A 23,237-nucleotide genomic window follows, 5' to 3' on the forward strand; every position below is an offset into this window, starting at 1 on the left:
CAAACAGAAATCCTGCTGCATCTCACAGCAGAGAAATTACAGCTCCTAAAATACAACTCCTAGAAGGTAATACAGCTCCTAAAACAAAATACAATTCCTAAAATACAATTCCTGAAAGGAAATACAACTCCTAAAAATAAATACAGTTCCTAAAACACAACTCCTAGAAGGAAATACAACTCCTAAAACCAAATACAATTCCTAAAAGGAAATTCCTAAAAGGAAATACAGCTCCTAAACCTGGGCAGGTTTCAAAACTTGCTCCTTCCGCCACCAAAGCTGCTAAAGCCAAACTCCAAACTCAGTTACTGCAGCACAAAACTCAACCAGCACAAAATTCCAACCACAAAATTCCAAGCAGTGCTGAGCTCCCCAGCCCATCCCTGCTGGCTTTTCAGCACTCCCCATCTCTGAGGTGAAATTTAATTCCATTTCCAAGAGGTTTTCCCCACAGATCTCCAGAACAATGCAGCATTTCTGACAATGTTAAAGTTGCCTGAGTTCTGCAGTCAAGATAATTCATTTTTTGTGCTCTGAGTAGCCCAAAATGAAATTATTTGTGTTGCAGTGATCGAGCAGAAGTGCTAAAAATGACACAGAGTGAAAGCAGAGAGCACAGTCATTTTCTGCCTTCCTCTTGCATTAGAAACTCTTTCAAAATTTAAAATTTATTCTGTAAGAAAAATGATGTTGGTGGAATCAGAATCTTTTTGTAAGGCAAATAACGATGGTGGACCCCAAAGAAATTGTTCCAGGAGATAATTCCTCCCTTAAACTCACTCCAAACCCAAACATCTCCTGCCTGCAGATGCTTTTTACTTTTAACAAAAGCTTTGGTCAAATTCTGCCTGCCCAGAGGTGTGGCTTGTTCACCTCATGTCTTTCGAAGAGCTTGGATTTAATGATATTAAACGGTTTTTCCTAACCTTAATCTTTCCACGATTCCATGGCTTATGAAAAGCAAATGGAAATTTTATCTACAGCATTTTGACATAATTACACCAGCAATAACATTAAAACAATAATTATTAATAACAAATAGAACAAAATAAATATAAATATATAAATTATAAATATAAACATACATACAAGTATAAATCCAAATTATAATCTACCAATGCAAAAATAAATCAAGGAGATGCAACATTTCAAACCTCCTCCAACGGCCAAAGGGATTTTCAGACCAGTAACTTTTGATTACTAAAAATGTATTTAGACTACTGAAAATCTTTAAAACCATAGGAAATTATTTAGTTTAAAGCAAGCATCCATTAAAAAAAAAAAGGGAAACATTTCTCAGGAAACAAATCAACAGCTGTGAGTTACTACACATCTTTATTATGGAACATGTGCTGGGTGAGCAGTGAGGGAAGCCATGGAATTACCAAACTCTCCCTTCAGACTCCCTGGGTGTACAAAGGAATAAAAAAGGAGTTTTTCCCTTTATCTTGGGCTGTAAATCTGCCCACAGGAGCCCCCCAAATGGACTCAGCTCGTTATTCACTCCCCTTACATTTGCCTATTAGGGAAGGACTCTCAAGCATTAAATATTATTCTAAAACTGGAGGGGAGAATCTTTTGATTGAAGCTGGAGCAGGAATTATTGGTATTCAGTAAAGGAGGTTTTACAACAATGCCTTGACAAAGCCTTGACACAAAAAGTGCTTCCACCTGCTGTCAATCTCTCACTCTGCTGACAGTTCAAGTGCACATCCTTTCAGGGAGAACTTCAATCAACAGCACAGAGCACAATGTCACTGCTCCAGAAGGGAGGGAAAACAAATGTGTGGAGAGGCACAAGGGCTCTGACAGCCCCAGCCCAGCTCACAGGGAGCAGCACCACCCCAAGAATGGCCACAGCCTCACCCTGGGGCTCCCCAAATCTGCTTTTCCTTCAGAAAACACTCCAGGCCTCCATGGAAATAAAACAGCAGGAAGGAGAGGGATGGAGGGAGATTTCCCCTTCTCACTGCTGGGGACTCACAAAGGGAACAGGGATGGGTTTTAGGGTTAGGGCAGAGATCCCTGCACATCTCCTGAGGGATTGGGATTGTCCAGCCTGGAGAAAAGAGAGGAGCTCCAGGGTGACCCCAGTGGGGCCTTGCAGGGCCACAGGAACCAAAACCAGAGATGGAGAGAGACAATTCCCAAGGGATGGAGGGACAGGAAAGGGGAATGGCTCCCACTGCCAGAGGGCAGCGATGGATGGGACATTGGCAATGAGGAATTGTTCCCTGTGAGGGTGGGCAGGCCCTGGCACAGGTGCCCAGAGCAGCTGGGACTGCCCCTGGATCCATGGAATGCCACACTGGACAGGGAGCCATTCCCTGTGCCCTGTCCCTCCATACCTTTTCCCTGTCCCTCTCCAGCTCTCCTGGAGCCCCTTCAGGCCCTGGAGGGGCTCTGAGCTCTCCCTGGATCCTTCCCTTCTCCAGGGGAACATTCTCATCTCCCTCCAGCCCCTGGGGCCTCTCTGGAATTGCCCCACATCCACGCCAAGTCTGGTTGGGAGGGCAGAAAACTAAAAAGACAAACCCAGTGGTGCCCATTTAGAATCACTTAAGCTGGAAAAGCCCTCCCAGATCTGAGTCCAAGCCCAGAAATCCCAAAGCTGGAGCCAGAGGAGAGCTGGGATGCAGGGGATGCCTGCTTGTGCTGCATCCTTTTCCCCTGGAAATGGCTTCCCTTAAAAACTTCCCCAAACTGCAATTAGCAGATGTGCAGGTCACACATGCCATCGAGCAGCTTCCATGGATTCATGCACTGGACATGTCTTGGGAGAATAAAAAAATTACTGTGGGGATGGGAAAATAAACCAGACTGGGGAAAGAAATGATGGAAGCTGAAGGTTTTGTCCACAAAATCCACCCATGGAGCTGCAGCTTTTGTCTCTCCCCCCTCAGCAAGGCCAGGATCTGGGTAATCCCAAGGCGCTCAGGGGATTACAAGGACTCAGCACAAAGGTGCCCCAGCCCCCTAAAAGGCTCAGACACAGCCTGGGGAGGCTCAGAGGAGCCAGAGAGAAATTCCAGGGAAACAAAAGGCTCCTGCTGCCTCCTTGCAGCACCTGCACCGTGCCAAAACCGGCACCAGAGCCAGGAGCTGCCAGGGCTGGTTCAGCCTCAGCGCTCACCTTCTGCTCCCAGAGCAGCAGACAAGGGGGAAGCTACCCTGCTCTGAGCTCCTTTGTTCCCCTGCTTCCTCAGCCCCTGCTCTGCACTGGGAACAGGAAGCAGGAAATAAAAACTGGGAAAAGTGAAATATCCACCTCAGGGAGTCAGGCTCCCAAGCAGGAAATAGGAAATAAAATAACTGGGAAAAGTGAAATATCCATGTCAGGGAGTCAGGCTCACAGGCAGGAAATAGGATATAAAATAACTGGGAAAAGTGAAATATCCATGTCAGAGAGTCAGGCTCCCAAGCAGGAAATGGGAAATGAAATAACCAGGAAAAGTGAAATATTCATGTCAGGGAGTGAGGCTCCCAGGCTGACTGATCAGGGACAAAATGACCCCAAGGAGAATGAAAAAAATCCAGCAATGGAGACACCAAAGGTGGGGCTGGACAGCAGCATTAGGGGTGAGAGGAAAATTGGAGGGGAACACCTGTGGGATGGGAAGGGGAGGATGGGGGAGAGATAAAACCAACGTGTGATGGATCAAACCCACACCAAAACCAGGAACAGGAGAAGGAATGAGCAGCTGAGGGAATGCTGGAAGCCCATCCCAGATCATCAAACCATCCTCATCATCCTCATCTGGAAAATGGGGATTTTGTGAGCAGCTTCCCACTCACTGCTGCAGAGGGATGGAGATGAAAGATTCTCCCTGTGAGCTGAGGTGAAAAGCTCTCAAACTGCACAAGGAACTGCCAGGTACATAATGAGCAGATTTGAAGCTGCTCAGAGGAAGCAGCATCAGAGAGGGATGTTCATCACCCTGGGCAGGCCACACAAATTAAGAGGAAAGGAGAGCTGTGAATTACAATGAACAGAGACTAAATAGCTGCCTGTGTTGGATTAAAGGATTTAAATTGTCAGCTTGATGTATAATGAATGTGAAAAGCCAGCACTTAATTAAATGGCACATGATAGAATAACTTTGTTATGCTTTAAACTGCTTAAGTTATCAAAGTATTCCTTATATTTGGCAATTGTTTTGCAGTGTCTCCCTCCCCGGTGAGATCCACTGAGACACTGGTCATTACCCTCTGCTCAGCTGTGGGGAAGGATGGGTTTTTTGAACTTCTGAATTTTCTGGTGGTCTGTAATTTGAGTTTTCAACCGTGGCCAGTGGATTTTCAGCAGCTGAAGGCTGCAGAGCCCCAAGGATGAGCTGCCAGGGGCTTTAAGGCTCCCACTGTCAGCACCTCATGACCAAGCCCAGGAGATGTGAGGGTTCTTCTGTCAGCACAGCCTCACCACCCCAAAACTGACCCCAATTAACCCTTCCCTGGGGCTGCTCAGGTGTGCAAGGGCTGAGAGACCCGCCCGTGGCAGCTCTGGCTTGTGCCAAGGGAAAAACTCCATCCTCCTTGAGCAGAACGCAGAAAATCTGTTCTGCCTCTGCATTTGGGTGGCAGGAACCAACCCAACCCTCCAAGCCCTCAAGGAAAACCCACAAAACTACCAAAGATAGAGGGCTGGAAAACCAAGGGAGACCCTCTGGCCACAATAGGGGCAGCCAGGATGGAAATCACACACTCAGAGACAAAGGGTCCCCACAGGGCTCCTGAGCCACCTCCTGAGGGCACCACAGAGAGCAGAGGGGCTTAAGGGGCTGATTAAAGAAATAATTTAATAAATCAAGGTGATTAAAAACACTTCTCCATCCTGATGGGAAGAAATGCCGGCAGGAAGGGATGTGACCACACAGACTTCCAGCAAATTCTTTTGTTTCCTCATCCCACTCCATTCACCCCATCCTGTCACAGAGATTTGAGAAACAGAATCCTGGAATGGTTGGGGTTGGGAGGGACCTTAAATCCCATCCAGTGCCAGCCCTGCCATGGCAGGGACACCTTCCCCTATCCCAGCTGCGCTAAACCCATCCAGCCTGGCCTGGGGCACTGCCAGGGATGCAGGGACAGCCCCAGCTGCTCTGGGAATGCCAGCCCAGCCAGGAATTCCCTCCCAAAATCCATCTAAATCTCCATTTTTCCACTCTGAACCCACTCCCTGTGTGCTGTCCCTCCATCCCCTGTCCCCAGCTCTCCTGGAGCCCTCTCCTCTGCAGGCCGGACCATCCCAGCTCCCACCTTTCCCTCACAGCACTCCCATCCCCCCCAGACCCCACGAGGGGATGGCCATTCCACAGTCCCACAGGCTGTGTTGGTCATTCCCAAGGCAGTTTTCCCTCACCCCAGAGCCCCTGAGCACAGGGGATGGTTTGGAGGAGCAGAGAGAGGAAAGAACCCTCCTTTCACACAGGCCCTGGAGCTTCCCCAGCCTCCCAGTGACCACCCAAACCCAGATTTTCCACTCCCACAGCAAAAAGAGAGAGATAAAAAGCGATAAATTACTCACAGCCACCGCTATCCTTCCGAGAACGTGTTCTGGAATTTTTCTATAAACATCCAGAGACCCCCCTGCAGGGACAAACAGCGCGAGCTCAGGTGGTGCCAGATGAAACAGTGCCCCAGATTTGAAGCCCCAAGGGTTTTCTAGGCCTTGGTTATTAATAAAAACACCATCAGTGACAGAGCAATAGCTGTGGCAGAAATAACTGTCCTTAAAAACCTCCCAAACGCTGCAGAAACACACAAAACAGCACTCAGGGAGCTTCTTACCACGTTTCTGCTTGTAGCATTGATACTCAGGAAACAGCAGTGACAAAATGTTAGAAAATCTTCCAGTCATAAATATCAACATTAAGGAACTCCAAACTGTGTGGAAAAATGTCTTGGGGATAAGAAAACCATCCCAAAAAGCAGATTTCAAGGTCCAAAGTATCCCAACTCTTGTCCCCAAAACCTGCTGCTACCATTCTGTGGTATCCAATATTTATATCCATGATTCAACAGATATAAATATCCAATTAAATGGATATAAATAGCCATTGAAATGGATATAAATATTCAATTAAATGGACATAAATAGCCATTGAAATGCATATAAATACTCATTTTATATCCATGATTAAAGCCATCTCCTCCTGACATCACACCAGGGAAGGTTTGGCCATGTCCACACTGATGCCTGAAATAAAATTCCTGGTGGGAAGCAGTTGAAGTTTTCCCAGTAAATCCAGAATGGGAAAGAACCTGGCACAGCCCTGTGAGCATCCCCCATTGATGGGGACATGGGATTCCCTCTAAATCCCTACAGACATTCCCAAGGGATTGGGAAACCTCCCTTCTCTTCTGCAAAAAAAGAACTTGTGATCAAAGCAGAATCCAAAACGTCCCTGGGCTGAAATACAAATTCTTTAAGGAAAGAAATTTACAAATTCTTAAGGAAAGAATTTTAAAACTGAGAATTAAAAATCTGACAAACTGCTGCCCCAGGGCACTGTCCCTGCCTTTCCTCAGGAATATCCCAAATTCTCCAGGCAAGGGGAATTCTGGAATTCCAGGCTGTGGGGTCAGGGATGGGTTTGGGGTGAGGATTCTCGTGGGGAGGAACGAGGGGACTCCAGAAGGAGCTCGGCAGCGAGCTGGGAAACAGCTGGGCTGGAAAATAACTCCTTGCCTGGTAATTAAGAGACCATTTCCACTGCAAACACCCAGGACATTGGGTTAATAGATTTCTTGAAAGGAAAAGCTGTTTTGGCTATCAAAACACTACAAGTGAGGAACAGCTGTTTTGTCAGCGAGGACAGATTGCACGGGAGGCTCAAATATCAAACCACAAATTAAGGCTGCCTTTATTCCTCTTCTATTTACATTTTCCATAAAAGTAGGCGAAGTTCCACGCAGGGAAAATGCAGAATGTCCCCCCAATCCCAATTCCAACCTGCTCTGGTTTTTTAACTACCTGCAATATTATTAATACTCCACATTTTCGAGCCTTACTGTTGCATTTCATTCTACCAAAAAAATCCTTTCTCATTTAATTACTTAGCAATCAAAAGCAAACTGGATCCACTACTCACCATCCATGAACTCTGTGCACAATGAAATCCTGTTTTCTACAAAAAAAGCACCATAAAATCCTATGATATACGAGGAGTCACACTGGGAAAAGAGAGAAAAAAGCCACGAGGCTGTTTTAGAATCTGCTGTAAGAAAACTGAATTAAAAATAATTCCAATGGTAAAATTGGAATTATTACACGTACCTTGTAAAGAATTTCTAACTCTGACATGATCTGCTTCTGGAGCTCCAGTGTTATATCCAAGGGTATGACCTGAAAGACAGAAATACACAGAATTCATGTAAAAGGGAAGGGAATTATTCAGAATAAAAATCCTGAAGATCTGTGGAATTATGATCATTGAGGGATAAAAAGAAGGAGAGGAATAGGCGGAAAGAATATTTTAACAGGAAGGGAATTTTCTCACCATCCCAAGTGCCCAGCAGGACCAAAGCAGCCAAAGTGGGCTGCACCTCCTGGAATTCTAAATTCCCAAGATTTTTCAGGGCAGACCCTCTGAACAAGGCACTGAAAGTCGAACTGAACACAGAAGTTCTTTGAAGGCCTGAAAACTCAATTATTAAGCTCTGCTTTACAAACCAAACCGGACTGAGTGCTTGGAGCCAGGCTCAGTGTGCCCCCAGCCAACCCTTCACTATTCAATACTTTAGGCTGAAGGGAAGCAGAACTCAGTCAGTTTTCAGGATCAGCAGAATAAACATTCCAGGAATAATGCTGACAGAACAGAACACAACACGGGGAGCCCATTTCCAGCCCAGCACCAAAATCTGTCTCCAGGAAAAACCAATAACCTGCCTCTTCCCGAGCTGCTCCGGGGTTATTTATAAAAGCTGCCACTAAACTAAATTGTAAGTGGAGTACAGGGCTGCCAAGAAACATTTAACACGCTTGTCCAGATCAATAATCATTTGCCAACAATATTCACTTACATTTTTTCCAGCGTGGAAACCTCAGAAATTCATCTGCTGGGATCCCACCAGTGGTGTTCTCTGAATTTCACCAAATTCCATCTTGTCAGGGGTGTCAAATCAAAGTTTTATCTCACTCCCTTCAAATCCCAGTGAGGAATTTCTCTGACCCCAGGAGCAAAAACATCCCTGGGATCCCAAAGCCAGGCCCAGAATGAGGAAAAGTCTGGGGCTCATTTGCATCAACCCTAATTACAAACACCCCAATAATGAGGATAACCTGGGAAAGCAGAGTTTGCCCATTTCCACTGGTCAGGACACCAAGGGAAGGGCACAGACAGAGCAATTACAAGATTATTTCACCCCAAAATTAGTTAGGGGAGATCAGCCTCCCTTTCTCTGCAGAATTATTTTATGCTTCCTTCCAGCTGGAAATGTGTGGCCTGTGTGACCCCACCTCATGTCAAGGCTGGAGGAAATTTCTTTATTTGCATTACAAAAAGAGGAAAAAAATATTTATATCGCACCTTAACCTGCATTTATCATCTCCTTTTGTATGAAATTTCCAAGCCTATTTTGTAGAGGCAAAAAACTTTCCAGGGATTGATGAGGTGACAGTTTCCAGCATGGGCTGGAAATGTGTTAAAGCAAAAACAAAAAAACAAAACAAAACAAAACAAACCACCAAAACCAAAACAACCAAAAAAATCTCCTCAGAGTCATTGTTGCTGAGGATGAAGCTGGAAATAAAGATTTGGATGCAAATTCCTGGTTTGGGTGGGAAAGGGATCTCATTCCCCCTTCCCCATCCCAGGGTGCTCCAAGCTCTGGGCTTGGACACTCCAGGGATGGGGAATCCAAAATCTCCCTGGGAACATCCAATAATTGAACATTTTTTGTGCTTTTTTCCCCTAAACCAAGAACTTTGCAGCACCAATCATTATTTCCCTGGGATCCCCTGAGCGTGCCCAGGGTCACACCTGGGTGAGATGGTTGAGCTGGGGATGGATGTTGGACCAGAAGAACTTTTCAAAAATGAATTTAAACAACATGCAAACCCTCTGGGAAGTCCTCTGATTTTCCTAATGAAGTTTCTGCCCAAATTTCAGTGATTTTGGAGCCCTCAGGCCCAGGGAAAAGCGGGAACTTTGGAGTGGAGCTGGGGACGGATGCTGGACCAGAAGAACTTTTTGAAAATGAATTTAAACAACATGCAAACCCTCTGGGAAGGTCACTGATCTTCCTGACCAAGCTGCATCTTCCTAACGAATTTTTTGCCCAAAATTCAGTGATTTTGGAACCCTCAGGCCCAGGGAAAAGGGGGAACTTCGGAGTAGAGCTGGGGATGAATGAATGGGCTCCAAAGCCTCCTTGGACCAGAATAACTTTTTAAAAATTATTTTAAATGACCTGCAAATCCTCTGGGAAGTCCTCTGATCTTCCTAATGAAGTTTCTGCCTAAAATTCAGCGATTTTGGAGCCCTCAGGCCCAGGGAAAAGGGAGAACTTTGGAGTAGAGCTGGGGACGGATGTTGGACCAGAAGAACTTTTTAAAAATGAATTTAAACAACATGCAAACCCTCTGGGAAGGTCACTGATCTTCCTGACCAAGCTGGAACTTCTTAATGAATTTTTTTGCCCAAAATTCAGTGATTTTGGAGCCCTCAGGCCCAGGGAAAAGGGAGAACTTTGGAGTAGAGCTGGGGACGGATGTTGGACCAGAAGAACTTTTTAAAAATGAATTTAAACAACATGCAAACCCTCTGGGAAAGTCTCTGATCATCCTGACCAAGCTGCAGCTTCCTAATGAATTTTTTTGCCCAAAATTCATTGATTTTGGAGCCCCACTCGTGGCCAGGGTGAATTTTGCAGAGAGGAATCACCTGAGGCCGTGCTCCCCAGCAATCCCAGGCTGAGCTGTCAGGTGAGCCCCAGCAGCTGAGTGACTGAATTATAATTCACTCCCTGCTCAATTTGAATTAGGGAGAGGCCATTAAAATATCCAGAATAAACACAGCAATTCATCACGGGCTGTCAGCGCTGCCTCCCTCCATTTGCTGCCTCCTCTAAAGGGAAGCAGAGCAAAAATCACAGGTCAGACTCGGAGATTCTGCTTTAATTTAATTAAGACATCCTTGTCTCTTACAGTGTGCACAGCTCGGAGGAAATTCGGGGCGTTGTGGGCAGGAGTAATAAATAATAAAGGTAATAACGATAATCAAATGCTGCACTGGAATTGCAGCTAAAAGCAGTGGGAGAATGGCAAAAAGCAGTGCAGACTTGCTGGGATTTTCCCCTTTAAATAGGAAAAAGTGACTTGGAAAAAGGGATTAAGTTCCCTGGAACTTAAAGTTATGCAAAATATGGAATTTGGTGCATCACTGAGGGATTATATTAGGGATTATTAGCACTGGGTTCATTATTTACCAGCTGGAAGTGTTTTAGTCAACAGGTTTGTGGTTATCTTGTGCAATTAAATCTGGATTTCATCATTAAAAAGCCCCACAAAATGACATTTTTTCGGCTTATTTTTGTGCAGATGAACTAATAATAATATAATTATTAATTAATATATAATTTAAAATTTCATTCATAACATATTTAATAATTTCATTTATTAATGAAATTATTTAATTTAATTCACAAATTGCATCCAAGGTCTGCCCCACTGTTGCTATTATTTTATCCCAGTTTTAAGTGAATTTCAGAGAAAATTGGGATTTTTCCTGACCACAGAATTCTACAAATTCCAGATTTAATCACGGAGCCCAACTGCCCTTGGAAACATCCTTGGAGGTACCAAAATGTGGGATTTTCAGGCAATTCCCTGGGGGAAAATCCTGAATTTTGGGAATCTGAGTTTACTGGGAATGACTACATCTACAGTAAATAAGTAATAAATAAATAAATTTATTGTAAATAAATTAATTAATGCAATAAATCAAATTGAGAGCCAAAAATCAGAGGGAAGGGAAGGGAAGGAAAAACTGGGAAAAAATGAAATGTCTGGAATTTCTTACCTTCACTGCCAGGATTTTTCCACTGCGGACATGGTAAGCCCTGGGTGAGGAAAAAAATTCAATAATTTGAGATTATATAAAATTGCCTCTGCGAGGATGTGCCATAAAAATACACTCATTTCACAGAAAAATGAATTTTACCTCATGGATTTTCTGTAAATTCAATTTTATCCAGCATTTCTAAAGGAAAACCGAGGAAAACAAGGGATCAAAAATATATTTACAAGGCAACCATTCATAGGGGTTTGTATCTTGATACAGCAGAAAAATAAATTATAAATGGGAATTTAACAGAATCATTTAGGTTGGAAAAGACTTCCAAAATTAGGTCCAACTTTAAATCTTTGAGTCCAACCTTGAATTTACCCACTTTCCTTCAATGGAATTAATTGAGATTATCAGCATTATTCAGAATTTTCATGGAAAATCAGGATTATCTCAGTCCCATGGGTATTTTCAGAGACAAGCAGCTTCACCAAATAAATTGAATTAAAACAGATTATGGCAAATCCTATATGAGAGCTTAAGGACCCACAGAAAATCTCAGCAAAATTCAATTTCTGCATTTATTTGAGGATCAGAGGGTGCATATAAAGATAGAAAGAATTATTGGTGATGTTCCCATGCACCCCAAATAATTTTCCAGAGTATTTCAACAGCAGTTCGTCTTAATTTCTGAGGAGCAACACCCAAAATTGGCCATTTAACAATGACTTGAATATTTCTAACCATGATAACGTGAGAAAATAAAGGAAGTTAAAAATAAAAACACCTCAAAATCCAATGTAATTTTGCATAAAAACAAAACCATTAAAGGCTTTCCTCTTCACTGGTTTTACTGCCTCCCTCTGATTTATGGCAGCATTGGCAGAGACGTGGCACTAACTTTAAAGAATTCCAATATTTCACCTCTCTGTACCTCCAGCAATTATTGCTGGAGAAGAAAAGCTTTAATAGTTGGGGTTTTCTGCGTGTAAAATCACCCTCAGACAGGGCAAAAATGTAATTTAATCTTATTTATAACCATGAGCGCTCCCCTACTTTCTGGTAATGGCTTGGAAATTCCTAAAAACTTCACCTTAATTTAATAACTCCTGGGTGAACATTTATGCAGCGGAGTGGCACCAGATTTTAGGCGGGGGGGGGGAAACAGTTTAACATGACAGAGGGGAAAAATCAGTGTAGAAAATGAGATTATCCATGGGAATTTTGATGGAGCTGAATCCATGAGCTCCGGGGATGAACCAACACTGGGAAAACATGCTGGATTTAGGATGATTTTCCAGATTTCAAGGGAGGAATAAAGGGATTTAGCAAGACAGAGGGGAAAAATCAGTGTAAAAAATGAGATTTTCCATGGGAACTTTGATAGAGCTGAATCCATGAATCCACGAGCTCCGGGGATGAACCAACAGTGCGAAAACATCCTGGACTTAGGATGATTTTCCAGATTTCAAGGGAGGAAAAAAGGGATTTAGCAAGGCAGAGAGGAAAAAAATTAGCACAAAAATGAGATTTTCCATGGGGAAAAAATGAGATTTTCCATGGGAACTTCGACAGGGCAGGAGCTGAATCCATGAATCCAGCAGTGGGGAAACACCCTGGGTTCGGGACAAGCAGGAATAGGGATGGAGGGCTTGTGAAGGGATGCTCCACATCTGTTGGGTTAATCGGGAGCCCACTGGACAGCCTAATTAGCTGCTGAGGAAAGCTGATCCATTTTCCACGGGAGAGATCTCCAGTTTGGGAGCGGGTGGGAGGGAGGAGCTGATGATTTAATTATGATGCACGCCAGTTCATCCGTGGCAGGCCGGGCTCAGGTTCCAGCAGAGGGCAGCTACCTGGTTTGGTTTACAGAGCACCGACAGCCCCACCTGAACATTTAATTATGGCTGGGAATTGATCACAAAGAGCAGCAGCAGCCCTGGGCTGGGGCTGGGCCGTGCCAGCAGGGCAGGAATCTGTTTACTCCAGGCTGATCCAGCATCTCAGTTGTCCTGGCCTTCCCCTGCACAATAACTGTAAAGTGATTAATGGAGCTGGCCTGGGAGCTTTGGTTACACCAAAAGACAACCCTACACCTCTGTGGTGCTTTAATTAACAGCCAACGCTTCAAATTAGGCTGGAGCTGCTGCAGTAATTACCCCTTGCGAGGAAAAAGGGATTTTATGGGATGTTCAATTCCACCTTCCAGTCCCACAGATCATTTTGGTTGCAGGCAGCACTGCAAAATCCTGAATTTAGCAGCTTAATGCAGGTTCTGAGGGATGAACCACAAAAATCCTGCAGGACAACGAGCACAGCATGAGGAAAACCAGACTTTTAGTCAATCCATGGATGTCTGTGAGGGGATTAAACCAAAATTCCCACTCAAAGCCTCATCTCCCAGGTTTTGGTGCCACCTCCAGAAGCGCAGCAGCCAAACCCATCATTGTAGAACCAGGCAGAGAAAAGCAGCAAAACCCCAAAGGTTCCTTCAGCAACTTGGGAACCTTTCAGGGAATGCACTCTAAATCTTCCAGGATGGCATGAAAATTCCTAAAAACCAGCTAAAACCAGCTGTTCCACTCCTAAAAACCCCAAAACCAGGGGTGGGTTTCAGCAGTGCCCTACAGGGGGATGCTCAGCACCAAGCTGGGTTTTGGGGGATCTCCCTCCCCAAGCACTCTCCTGGAATAGTTTGGGTGGGAAGGGGCCTCAAATCCCATCCCATTCCCCTTTTTCCATGGGCAGGGACACCTCCCACATTCCAGGGAGCATCTCCTGGTGGGGACACAGAGCCTGCCCTGTCCAAGGCAAGGACAGACACTCCAACACTGCCTGCCTGCAAAATCCCCACTGGGGAACAGCAATTTCCATCCCTCCCTCCACATTCCCACCAGAATTCACCATCCCAAGCCCCTGCACCCATCCCAGCAGCTCCCAGACACAGTTTTGTCAAATATTTCATCACCTTAAACTATAAAAACCCCATCCCCAGAGATCTGAAGGGCCCCACACAAGCCAAGTCCTTCAGCAGGACTTTGTCCCCTCCAATCTCATCCCTCAGGGGTGCTGTGGCCGAAATCTGGGTTATTTTGGGCAATAAATGAGAGAGGTGGTGTGAGAGCAAGCACTGTGCTTGAGCAAAGCCCTGCAGCTGAGCCAAACTGGTGATGGACTGCAGAGAGCATCCCTGGTGTCCCAGAAAATCAAAATCAATACCAGGGAAAACTGCAATGGGGCTCTGGGGGATCTGCCAGCTCCTCAGCATCTCCCCCCAAGCCCAGACAGGAACTGTGGCTGCACAGCAAAGCAAATTAACAACTGGGAGCATCAGAAGCAGCTGGTTTGTGCTTTAAGGAAAAAAAAGGGGAATTTTTGAAATGAAATCCACATTACCTGATTTGTTCCTCCTGAGGTACAGAAAAGCAAGGAGGAATGTCAGTGCCCTGGGCTCCTCACGGAATAAACCACTGCTAATATTTAATGCTAAAAACTTTGTACACTGAATATGATGAATTTCTACTCAACATAGAAGAAAAACAAACTTGAGAGAAAATGCAGCAGATTCTTAATCAAGAGCTAATAAATAGCTTAGATGGCAAACAAAACACTTCTCTCTCAAATTTGCTCAAACCAACAATTTTCTCTCTTCCCTGTGAGGAATTTTCCCTAAAGCCCAGAGGGAGCTGCAGGATGGTTGTAGGATCTGTGGTTGTGGGATAATTCCTTCCAGAGCAAGCAAAGACCCAACTACAGGCTGCAACCTGCAGGCAACTCAAGGCAAACAACAATTCTCAATTTTCTCCTAATTTTTTAATTGCAAACCCCTTGCCCAGGTGTGAGTGACAACAATGGTCACATCACAAGCAGGGGCTGAGTTTGCAAAGACCCCTGAGCTTTTTCCAGCAGCTTTTCCCATCAAACACAGCAACTCTTCACCAGAAACTGAGTTTAGTCTTATGTTAAATCTCAAAATAAATGTAATCTCCACCTAGAAGCCGAAATTCATCACATTTATTTTGTCGTAAGGACACAACTGCAGGAGCCTGGAGCAGCACAGGATCTGCCTCCTCCGGCCACCAGGATAAATCCCTTCATTCTCCCCCCACAATAACCAGGGAAACAATTTCTAATCAATAAGATATTCCTTGGCAAGCCTGAAGGATTCAAGGGAAAGCCATGACCTGTCTGCTATGCCAATGAGTCAGTCAGAAATATCACCAACATCAGCAGATATGACACAGTGATGGAGTGCCAGGGAGGCGGCAGCGATGGGGCTGCAGGAGCCAGGGATGCTCCAGCCCCACCTCAGGCTGGTGCCACGGGGGACGGAGGGACAGCACCCTGGGAATGGCTTCCCACTGCCACAGGGATGGATGCTGGGGGGAAATTCCTCCCCAGGATGGAGATCCCTGCCTCTCCCAGGGCCTGTCCCAGTGCTGCAGCTCTGCAGCTCCTCCTTTCCTGCCACCTGAACTTCCCAGGCCACAGAGTAAAACCACAACTGAATGTTTTGGTTCCACTCTCGGCCTTGTTTCCCTCACACCTTGGGATGAAATCATCACCCACATCTGTTAAAAACAGCAAGGCATCATTTCCCTCCCAAGGCTGGGAAATTCTGTCCCATTCCCCACGGTTTCCTCTCAGCACTGAGGACTGCAGAGGAAGATCTCCACACCCCAAAGCTCTCTGGAAACCCTCTGCCATGGCCCCAAACAGAAATAAAAGCTTGAAGCTTCTCATTTGAGCTCAGAAGTGGCCAGGAAAAGCTGCAGCAAGCAGCACCTCCAGACGTGAGGGCACAGGAGGAGCCAAACTGGGCATTGATGAGAAACAACCAGGAGCACAAAGCTGTGCCAGAGCCAGGCAAAAGGAACCCAGCCCCAGCTGCAAGCCCCACGCAGCAAACCACCCAACATTCGTTCATTTTTTCCTTTTTCCCCCTTTTTTTTGGCCTGGTGCTGCCCCTGCCTGTGGCAGGGCAGTGACAGCAGTGTCACGTACTCCACGGCCATCCAAAGAAAGAAATTCAAATTGCTCCTAGGAAATAACCACTTTGCCAGTTGCTGCCTCCTGCAATAGCAAACACATTTGCCTGACTGTGGCTGTTAAATCAGGGAAGCCAAAGTGCACAGCAGTTGGAGAAAGGAGCTTTTATGGGGCTGTGCTGGTTCACAGCACAACCTCCCCTCCTCCGAAACGCCGCCGCAGATGCTCCAGTGCTGATTGCAAAATGATTTGCTGGGGAAGTGGCAAACAAACAGCAAATAGCGGTGCGTGAATGCTCAGACTTGGGGAAAAGGGCACAGCTGGCAGCAGAGGCTGCAGAAAGGAGCAGCAAAGTCACACTTAACCCAGCTCAGTGCTGGAATCACAGGGAGCGAGGATCCCTCTGTGCTGTGACTGCTCCTCATCCCACCTGCGACCACTCAGGGACTCCTCCCTCCCTCCTGCAGCCAGACATTCAGGGCAGCTCCAGAAATGGGATCTGTGCCCATCCCACTGCAGGGCAGAACAATTCCTGAGAGAGACACCTGCAATGGAGACTGAGCTCGAGCAGAGTCAGGTGCCACCAGCACCCACACCACGTCACCCACACCAGGTCACACAGTGCCACCACATCACCCAGCGTACCTCCAGATATGGGAATAAATTCACCTGCTGGATTTAATCTGGGTTTAATCTGCACCCAGAGCAGCTCCAGGCACAGGGATGGATTCACCTGCTGGATTTCATCTGGTGCAAGGACAAGAGGCAGCAGAGCAGCCCTGAGCTCTGACTGATGTGGGTTATCCCACGTGGCAGAAAGCCTGGAGTGAACACATCACAACTTTAGGAAAGAAAGATGAAGCAAAAGTGTGAGCCAACATCTGCATCGCCTTCTCTGGAGGCAGGAATTAAGATGCCATCATGAGGGATGTTCTCCTGGAAAAAGGAAGGATCAGGGAAAGCTCAGAGCCCTTCCAACCCCTAAAGGAGCTACAGGAGAGCTGGAGAGGGACTGGGACAAGGGATGGAGGGACAGGACCCTGGGAATGGATATTGGGAATCAGGAATTGCTCCCTGGGAGGGTGGGCAGCCCTGGGCTCTCACCCCAGCTCACTCCCTGCTAACCAGCACAAACTCCCATTTCCCACTCGCTCCATCTTCCCAGCTACGGACATCCGCCACAAACAAAACAACTTTAATTTAAGAATCATCCAGTTTCTAATTAAACAGCCATAGGCAGCTGGCTGGATACATTTTAATCAGTTTCAATAACGTATTGATTGGATACTGAAGCTTAAAAATTAAAAGTAAAAAGATGACCGGGGAATTGTCCCATCTCAGCCCAACAGTAGAACCCTCTGTAAATAACTCCTCTTTTAACCATCAGCTAAATGAACACTTCAATACTGCACTACAAAGTCTTCTGCAAAATTACTTTAACTAACAAGCAGAAATTTATCAGCTTCAGCCAAAATCAATGCTGAAATCAATTTGAACACTGGTTGTGTCTAAAGGGGCTCATTGGCAATTTAGGGAAATTACACCATGTAAATGCCTGTGCTTTAATTGAACAGTTTCATCAACTAGGCTGTGATTGCTGTCCATTCATTTATTTACTTTCACTGCAGCTCCCATTCTGCAGAGGAATGGCTTTTGTCAGGCTCCAAGGAGGTACTTTATCTTCATTTTATGCACTTTTGTGCAGAACTGATTTTATGGGGGGGGCTGAGTGCCCACCGGGGTCACAGGCAGAGAGTGACCAGCAGGCACTGGTCAGTCTGTCTGCAGTGAGTGACCAGCAGGCACTGGTCAGCCTTCTCCAAACCCCACTGCAATCAGACAAAATCCAGGGGGACACCTCTAACTCAGCCAGGCAGGGCTGCCCCAACACCCTCAGTGGGACTAAAACCCAAACGAGAGGAGCAGAAAATGAATGCACAGGAAAGGAGAGCAAGGGAAATGCCTACACAGGAATTAAGGGAGATGCAATTTGAAGACTTCCAAGGGTCAAAGATGAGTTTTGATGCCAAACAAGTCACTGAACCTGAATCCCACTGCAGGGCAGAACCCATTCCTGAGATCCTTCCCTGAGCACCAGGCTGGGACAAGAACTGTGGGAAAAGGTTGGGAGAGCCTTTCCTGGGACTCACCCACCAGTTCATTGTCCCATTGCAGCTTTAGCCCAGGCAGTCCCACCCTGCTTGTTTTTCTCTCTGCAGCCCACGGGGTTTGTGCTCCTGGGCTGAGATTTGGGTCATTTGTGCTTGGTGCCCAGCTGGAGCAGGAATTGTTTTGTGTCCCTGCTCTGTGCACACAGCTCACCATCCCTGAATGTGAACCCACCCACTAAAGCAGCACAGAACCTGAGAAACATAAACCCCAAACCTGAGGCATCCATCACCTGCTCCAGGGCTGCCCCAGCAGTGCCAGAGGATGCCCAGCTCTGCCCCAGGATGGATTCCAGGCTGTGGAGCAGCTGCTTCCCACACTTTTCCATTTCATGTGCTGCTGGGGCACCCCAAGGCTGGCAGAGGAGGGATGAGGGGAAGGGCAGATGCTGGAATGTTCCACCACGCTGCAGAATTGCTCAGGAAATTGCTCAGACAAATTAACTCCCTCATTTCTCCCTGCTTTCCAGGCCATCCAATCTTTCAGCCTGGGACATCAGCCACAGCCACTTCTCTCCCAATTACTCAACTTCCAAGTGAAGCCTTCTGCTCTCACAGCACTTTGCTGAGATGGGAACTGATGTTCCCATTCCTTCCCTCTCTCCCAGATCCTGGTAACTCCCAAATTAATTAGGGCATCATTGGGGCTTTATGGTTATTTTTCCTTTATGCTCCTGCTGCTGGAGACTCCAACAGAACCCACAGAGCTACAAAACCTCACTGTAAAATAAATCCCAGGAGGATGTGCCCTGCCCTAAACAGAGTTCAGGACATCTCACTTCTCCTTTCTCCTTGAAAAACAAAATCTAAAGAACACAAAATTAGCACAAACCCTTCATTTTGTTCCTGTATAAAGGAAATAGTGATGCTTTAGACACACTGTGTGAGGAAGACCTGGCAGAGGAATTATTTGCCAGAGATAAACAGCTGTACTTTGTAATATTTAGGTTCAAAATATACAAAATTAAGGATTTGAGGTAAGGATTTGAGGCTGGCACATCCAGACATTCCAAAGGAAATCCTTCACCTAAGGAAAGATCTCCTCAGAGAGGTCTCTGCAGGCACTGATGGAGCCCAAAGATGCAGCACAAAGCAGATCCTCTAAATGCCTTTTGGGCTGACCACTGAATTATTTGTTCCAAAAAAAAAAAAAAAAAAAGGCAATTTAAGCAAATCCAGAGATGTCCCGCCACATGGGCAGCTCAGGTTCAAAAAATGCATAAAATTGGAATTAAATACTCCACGGGCAGTGGCAATCAGAGCAGATGACACAAGTACCTACAGCACCTGGCAAACAGGAGAGCAGCACACCCAGGAGCGTTGCTGCAGCAGATTTTCCCCTTTTTTTAACAATCTTTACCCAAAACAGGGCTCACTCTGCCCCCTCAGCAGCTCATGAAGAATTCCTGCTTTCTGCTGCAATGTTCAATAGACTCTTTGGGCTTGTTTTCTATTTTCTCACATATTTTTGAGCATGCAAGCAACCAAAAAGCAAAGCTAATTAACTGGTTTTGCCATATCTAACACGAGAATTTTTATCGTTCCTTAATTAAGCAAACAGCGGATCAAAAGGTAGGGGCAGAACAGGATGTCAAAGAACTATAAAATCCCTTCTTTTTAGAACAGGAAAAACATTTAGATTCAGCAAGTTCTCCCTAGAAATATTGCTATAAAGTATTGATTTTTCACCAGGCTCAATTGACTGAAAAGTTGTTTGTATAGCAATATTGGCCGAGCCAATATAGTGGAACAATTTTGCTCCACACAGTAATCAAGTGTATTTCTAAAGTATAATTATACTGTCATAAAAATAAAGCTAAGATACCTCTTCTCCAAGCCATAAACCACTCGCAGCTGTAAAGAACCCAAATAAATGAAATCCATTTTCTAACTAAAAAAACCCCATGTTTCCTAACTAAACACAGGCTTCCAAAGGGAAGCAGCCCACCTCCAGCCAGGGGGGAGCAGGAGGGCTGATCAATACCTCAATCTCAATAAACTATTCCAATAGAAGAGTTTGTCCATGGAAAAAAGAGAGGCTGGGAGGTTTCTGCTCAGCCTCCTGCGTCCCTGGAACACCGGGAATATTTCACTGCCATAATGGATATGAAGCAGGATAAAGAGCTCAGGGAAGAGAGGGGGGATTAAAATAACATAAAAAATACAAGGTAAGGATAACAAAAAGATGAAAGGGAGGGCGCAGACAGGGAGCTGCACATCGATCCCCACACGGGCTCTCCAGGAGCCCCAGCCAGAAAGTGCCCAACCTCTGCAATTCATTGCACCTGACAAATGCTCACTGATTTATAACAATGGGATGAAAAGGAGCAGGAGCCACAGAAACACTTCCCTGACACAGGAGGGGCTCCTGCCTCTCCAGGTGAGACTGTCCCTCCCCAGAGGGCAGGGAATTGTCCCAGCCCCGCTCCAGGCACCTGCAGAAACACAGGACGGTGTCACACAGGGCTTTTATCCCAATTCCACACCCTCAGAAACACAGGACGGTGTCACACAGGGCTTTTATCCCAATTCCACACCCTCAGAAACACAGGACGGTGTCACACAGGGCTTTTATCCCAATTCCAGACCATCAGAAACACAGGACGGTGTCACACAGGGCTTTTATCCCAATTCCACACCCTCAGAAACACAGGACGGTGTCACACAGGGCTTTTATCCCAATTCCACACCCTCAGAAGCACAGGACAGTGTCACACAGGGCTTTTATCCCAATTCCACACCATCAGAAGCACACGATGGTGTCACACAGGAACATCCAGCTTTTACCCCAATTCCCTTCTCTGCCTCTCCACCCAACACCAACAGCCTGAGCTCTAAAGTTCAACATTCATATCTCCCATAAAACCAGAAAATAGCACCATTTCCTCAAGTCCTAGGAACATCCTTCCCCAGGAAAAGATTTCTGAAGCACCTTCCACCCCCAGGGCCAACCTGATTTCAAGAGTCCATCCCAAGGCTGCATTTCCCCCTTGGAGGCTCTGGAATTCCATTTCCATCCAACCTTCTGCCAGGAGCTGTTTTGCAATGCTGGCAGCCAATTAGAAACCAAACTAAATGCACCGTGGCTTTTAAAACATTTTAGTGCGGGGGGGGAAAATGTTAATATCAAAGTTAAAATGTCTAAGGTATAAACAAAACCCTAATGGGATGCCGGGTTACTGTATATGGTAAACAGCTCTCTGGAGGAAACCTTTATTGCTCCCTCAGGGCTTTCTGACAAAGTATGGATTTCTTAATTCCCACAGGAATATTTTTCATACCCCACTGCAGACTATTAAGTCCCAGATATGACATTCTGTAGTTTAAACTTTGCACGATGCATAAGCAGGACCTTTCTCAACAGGAGAGTCCTATCTGTGCTGTTTTAATTTTTTTACAGTATTAAAATTAATCCTGGCTGCAGGGCTGGAGCTTCTGCACCGAAATTCGGGGGAGTTGGTCAGGCTGGGAGGGAGGGAGAGCAGCAAAAGGGATGCGGGATCCTGATGGCGCCACCACATCCCACTGCTGTCACCCCCGGGTGAGCCAGCAGGAATCCCAAATCCTGGATTCCAACCCAGGACATCCCAAATCCCACTGTGAACCCTCAACGTGCTCCCAGAAAAGATCCACAGCCGCGTTAAAACCAGAATTAAACACCCCAGAACGGTTTAAAACTTTACACCAAGATTTTTCTCCTGCAGAGCAGCAAAGGGCCTGTCTACACCGCAAAATGTAAGAAGTAAAAACGCCGTGAAATTTGAATTTTGGGGCAGGTTAGAGGTGAAACCCCCACTCACTTGTAGACGGTGCCTCCGTTGCCGTGGCCGAGGATGTCTCGGTATCGAATGTCTTGTTCATTCATCTCCACAAGAAAGAAAGAAAAACAAAAGAGATGTCATGCTGGGGATGGAAATGTCAAGGAAAAGCAACTCCAGGCCATAAACAACAAGCAGTCTGGGTCATTTCAAGTTCAGCTGCAAGAACGAGAAGATCAATACAACATTTGCTGTCCAATTTATAAAAGACGATACCAAGGGACAAAGTGATGGAAAGTTTAATGACAATTTGTTTGCCTGGGTCATTTCATTAAAGTTTGATAAAAGGTGTCAAAATGGAATGATATAATATAGCTCAGGAGGGTCAGGGCAGTGCTGCTGAGAGGAAAAGGGGCTCCAGAGCAGCACATCAGCAGAGCCAAAGTTGGAGGTGAATGGGAACAACCCTGGCAGCTGGAAAAGTTTGGGATTTATTCTGGAATCCCACAGCTGAGCCTCAGCGAGAGGCAGCTCTGGCACAGCTCAGTTTGGACACTTTTTGTCTAAAGAAAAATTAGTCTGGATTTTTCCAGTGATTTTCCTTGAAACACACAGCAAAATCTCGTATTTAAATTAAAATTTTTAAAAAAATCTAAAGCAAATTTTTTGTATCTGAAGAAAAATCAGCCTGGAACCCCAATCCAAGTGATTTTCCTTGAAACACACAGCAAATTCCTTCCCTCTGTTTTTTCTGCTCAGATCCTCAGCTGATAAAAGCAGATAAAAGCACTGCAGAAATCCCTGAATTTGGCACCTTATTTTACATGGATTTTACAGCAGCTTAACATATTGCCTGAGAAGCAACTGGGATGTAAAACCACAGTTCCACCTTCTCCTGGACAAGCAGAGTTACTCTGATTTGACACAAATTTAAAAATCCCATTAAAGACGTTTTTGCAATGCACAGTTATACTTTAAAATAACTATTTTGAACAGAATTAATTCTGGGTTAAAAGCAATTTTCCAGAAAGATTCCCCCGTTGCCTGATCATTTTAAGTAGAAAATGCTTGAGCAAATCCTGCTTTGAAAAGATATTTTTCTAGGAAACATGAACTCATTTTCAGTAATTACTTGTATTTTATGGGACACCAAGTTAAATATTTCACATGACTTGGCCTGGCTGCTTAAAGATGTCATTTCTGTGTATTAACACAAGTGATGATAACAAGCTCAAATGTCCCAAAGAGTCAATACTCAGCATTTCTAATGACCAGAAAATGAAATATTTTATTGATTTAAAAGAAGTTGCAAGGAC

The 23,237-nt window shown here is 45.5% G+C and overlaps 1 protein-coding gene across 1 annotated transcript in view; it reads right to left on the bottom strand.

Annotated features, from left to right (window-relative positions):
- Positions 1-23,237, bottom strand: part of MAP2K5 (mitogen-activated protein kinase kinase 5) — a 119,493-nt gene that overhangs the window by 66,998 nt on the left and 29,258 nt on the right. Inside the window, exons 8-12 of the mRNA XM_054272995.1 lie at positions 21,964-22,028; positions 11,022-11,061; positions 7,277-7,345; positions 7,092-7,173; positions 5,525-5,586 (exon numbers count right to left, since the gene is read on the bottom strand). Of these exons, the coding sequence (XP_054128970.1) occupies positions 5,525-5,586; positions 7,092-7,173; positions 7,277-7,345; positions 11,022-11,061; positions 21,964-22,028 (318 nt within the window). The remainder of the gene's footprint in view (positions 1-5,524; positions 5,587-7,091; positions 7,174-7,276; positions 7,346-11,021; positions 11,062-21,963; positions 22,029-23,237) is intronic.

Source organism: Melozone crissalis, unplaced genomic scaffold (assembly GCF_028551555.1).
Source record: "Melozone crissalis strain CALT ecotype California unplaced genomic scaffold, PUWL_Pcris_2 ptg000014l_1, whole genome shotgun sequence".
In the NCBI taxonomy this organism is placed as follows: Eukaryota; Metazoa; Chordata; class Aves; order Passeriformes; family Passerellidae; genus Melozone; species Melozone crissalis.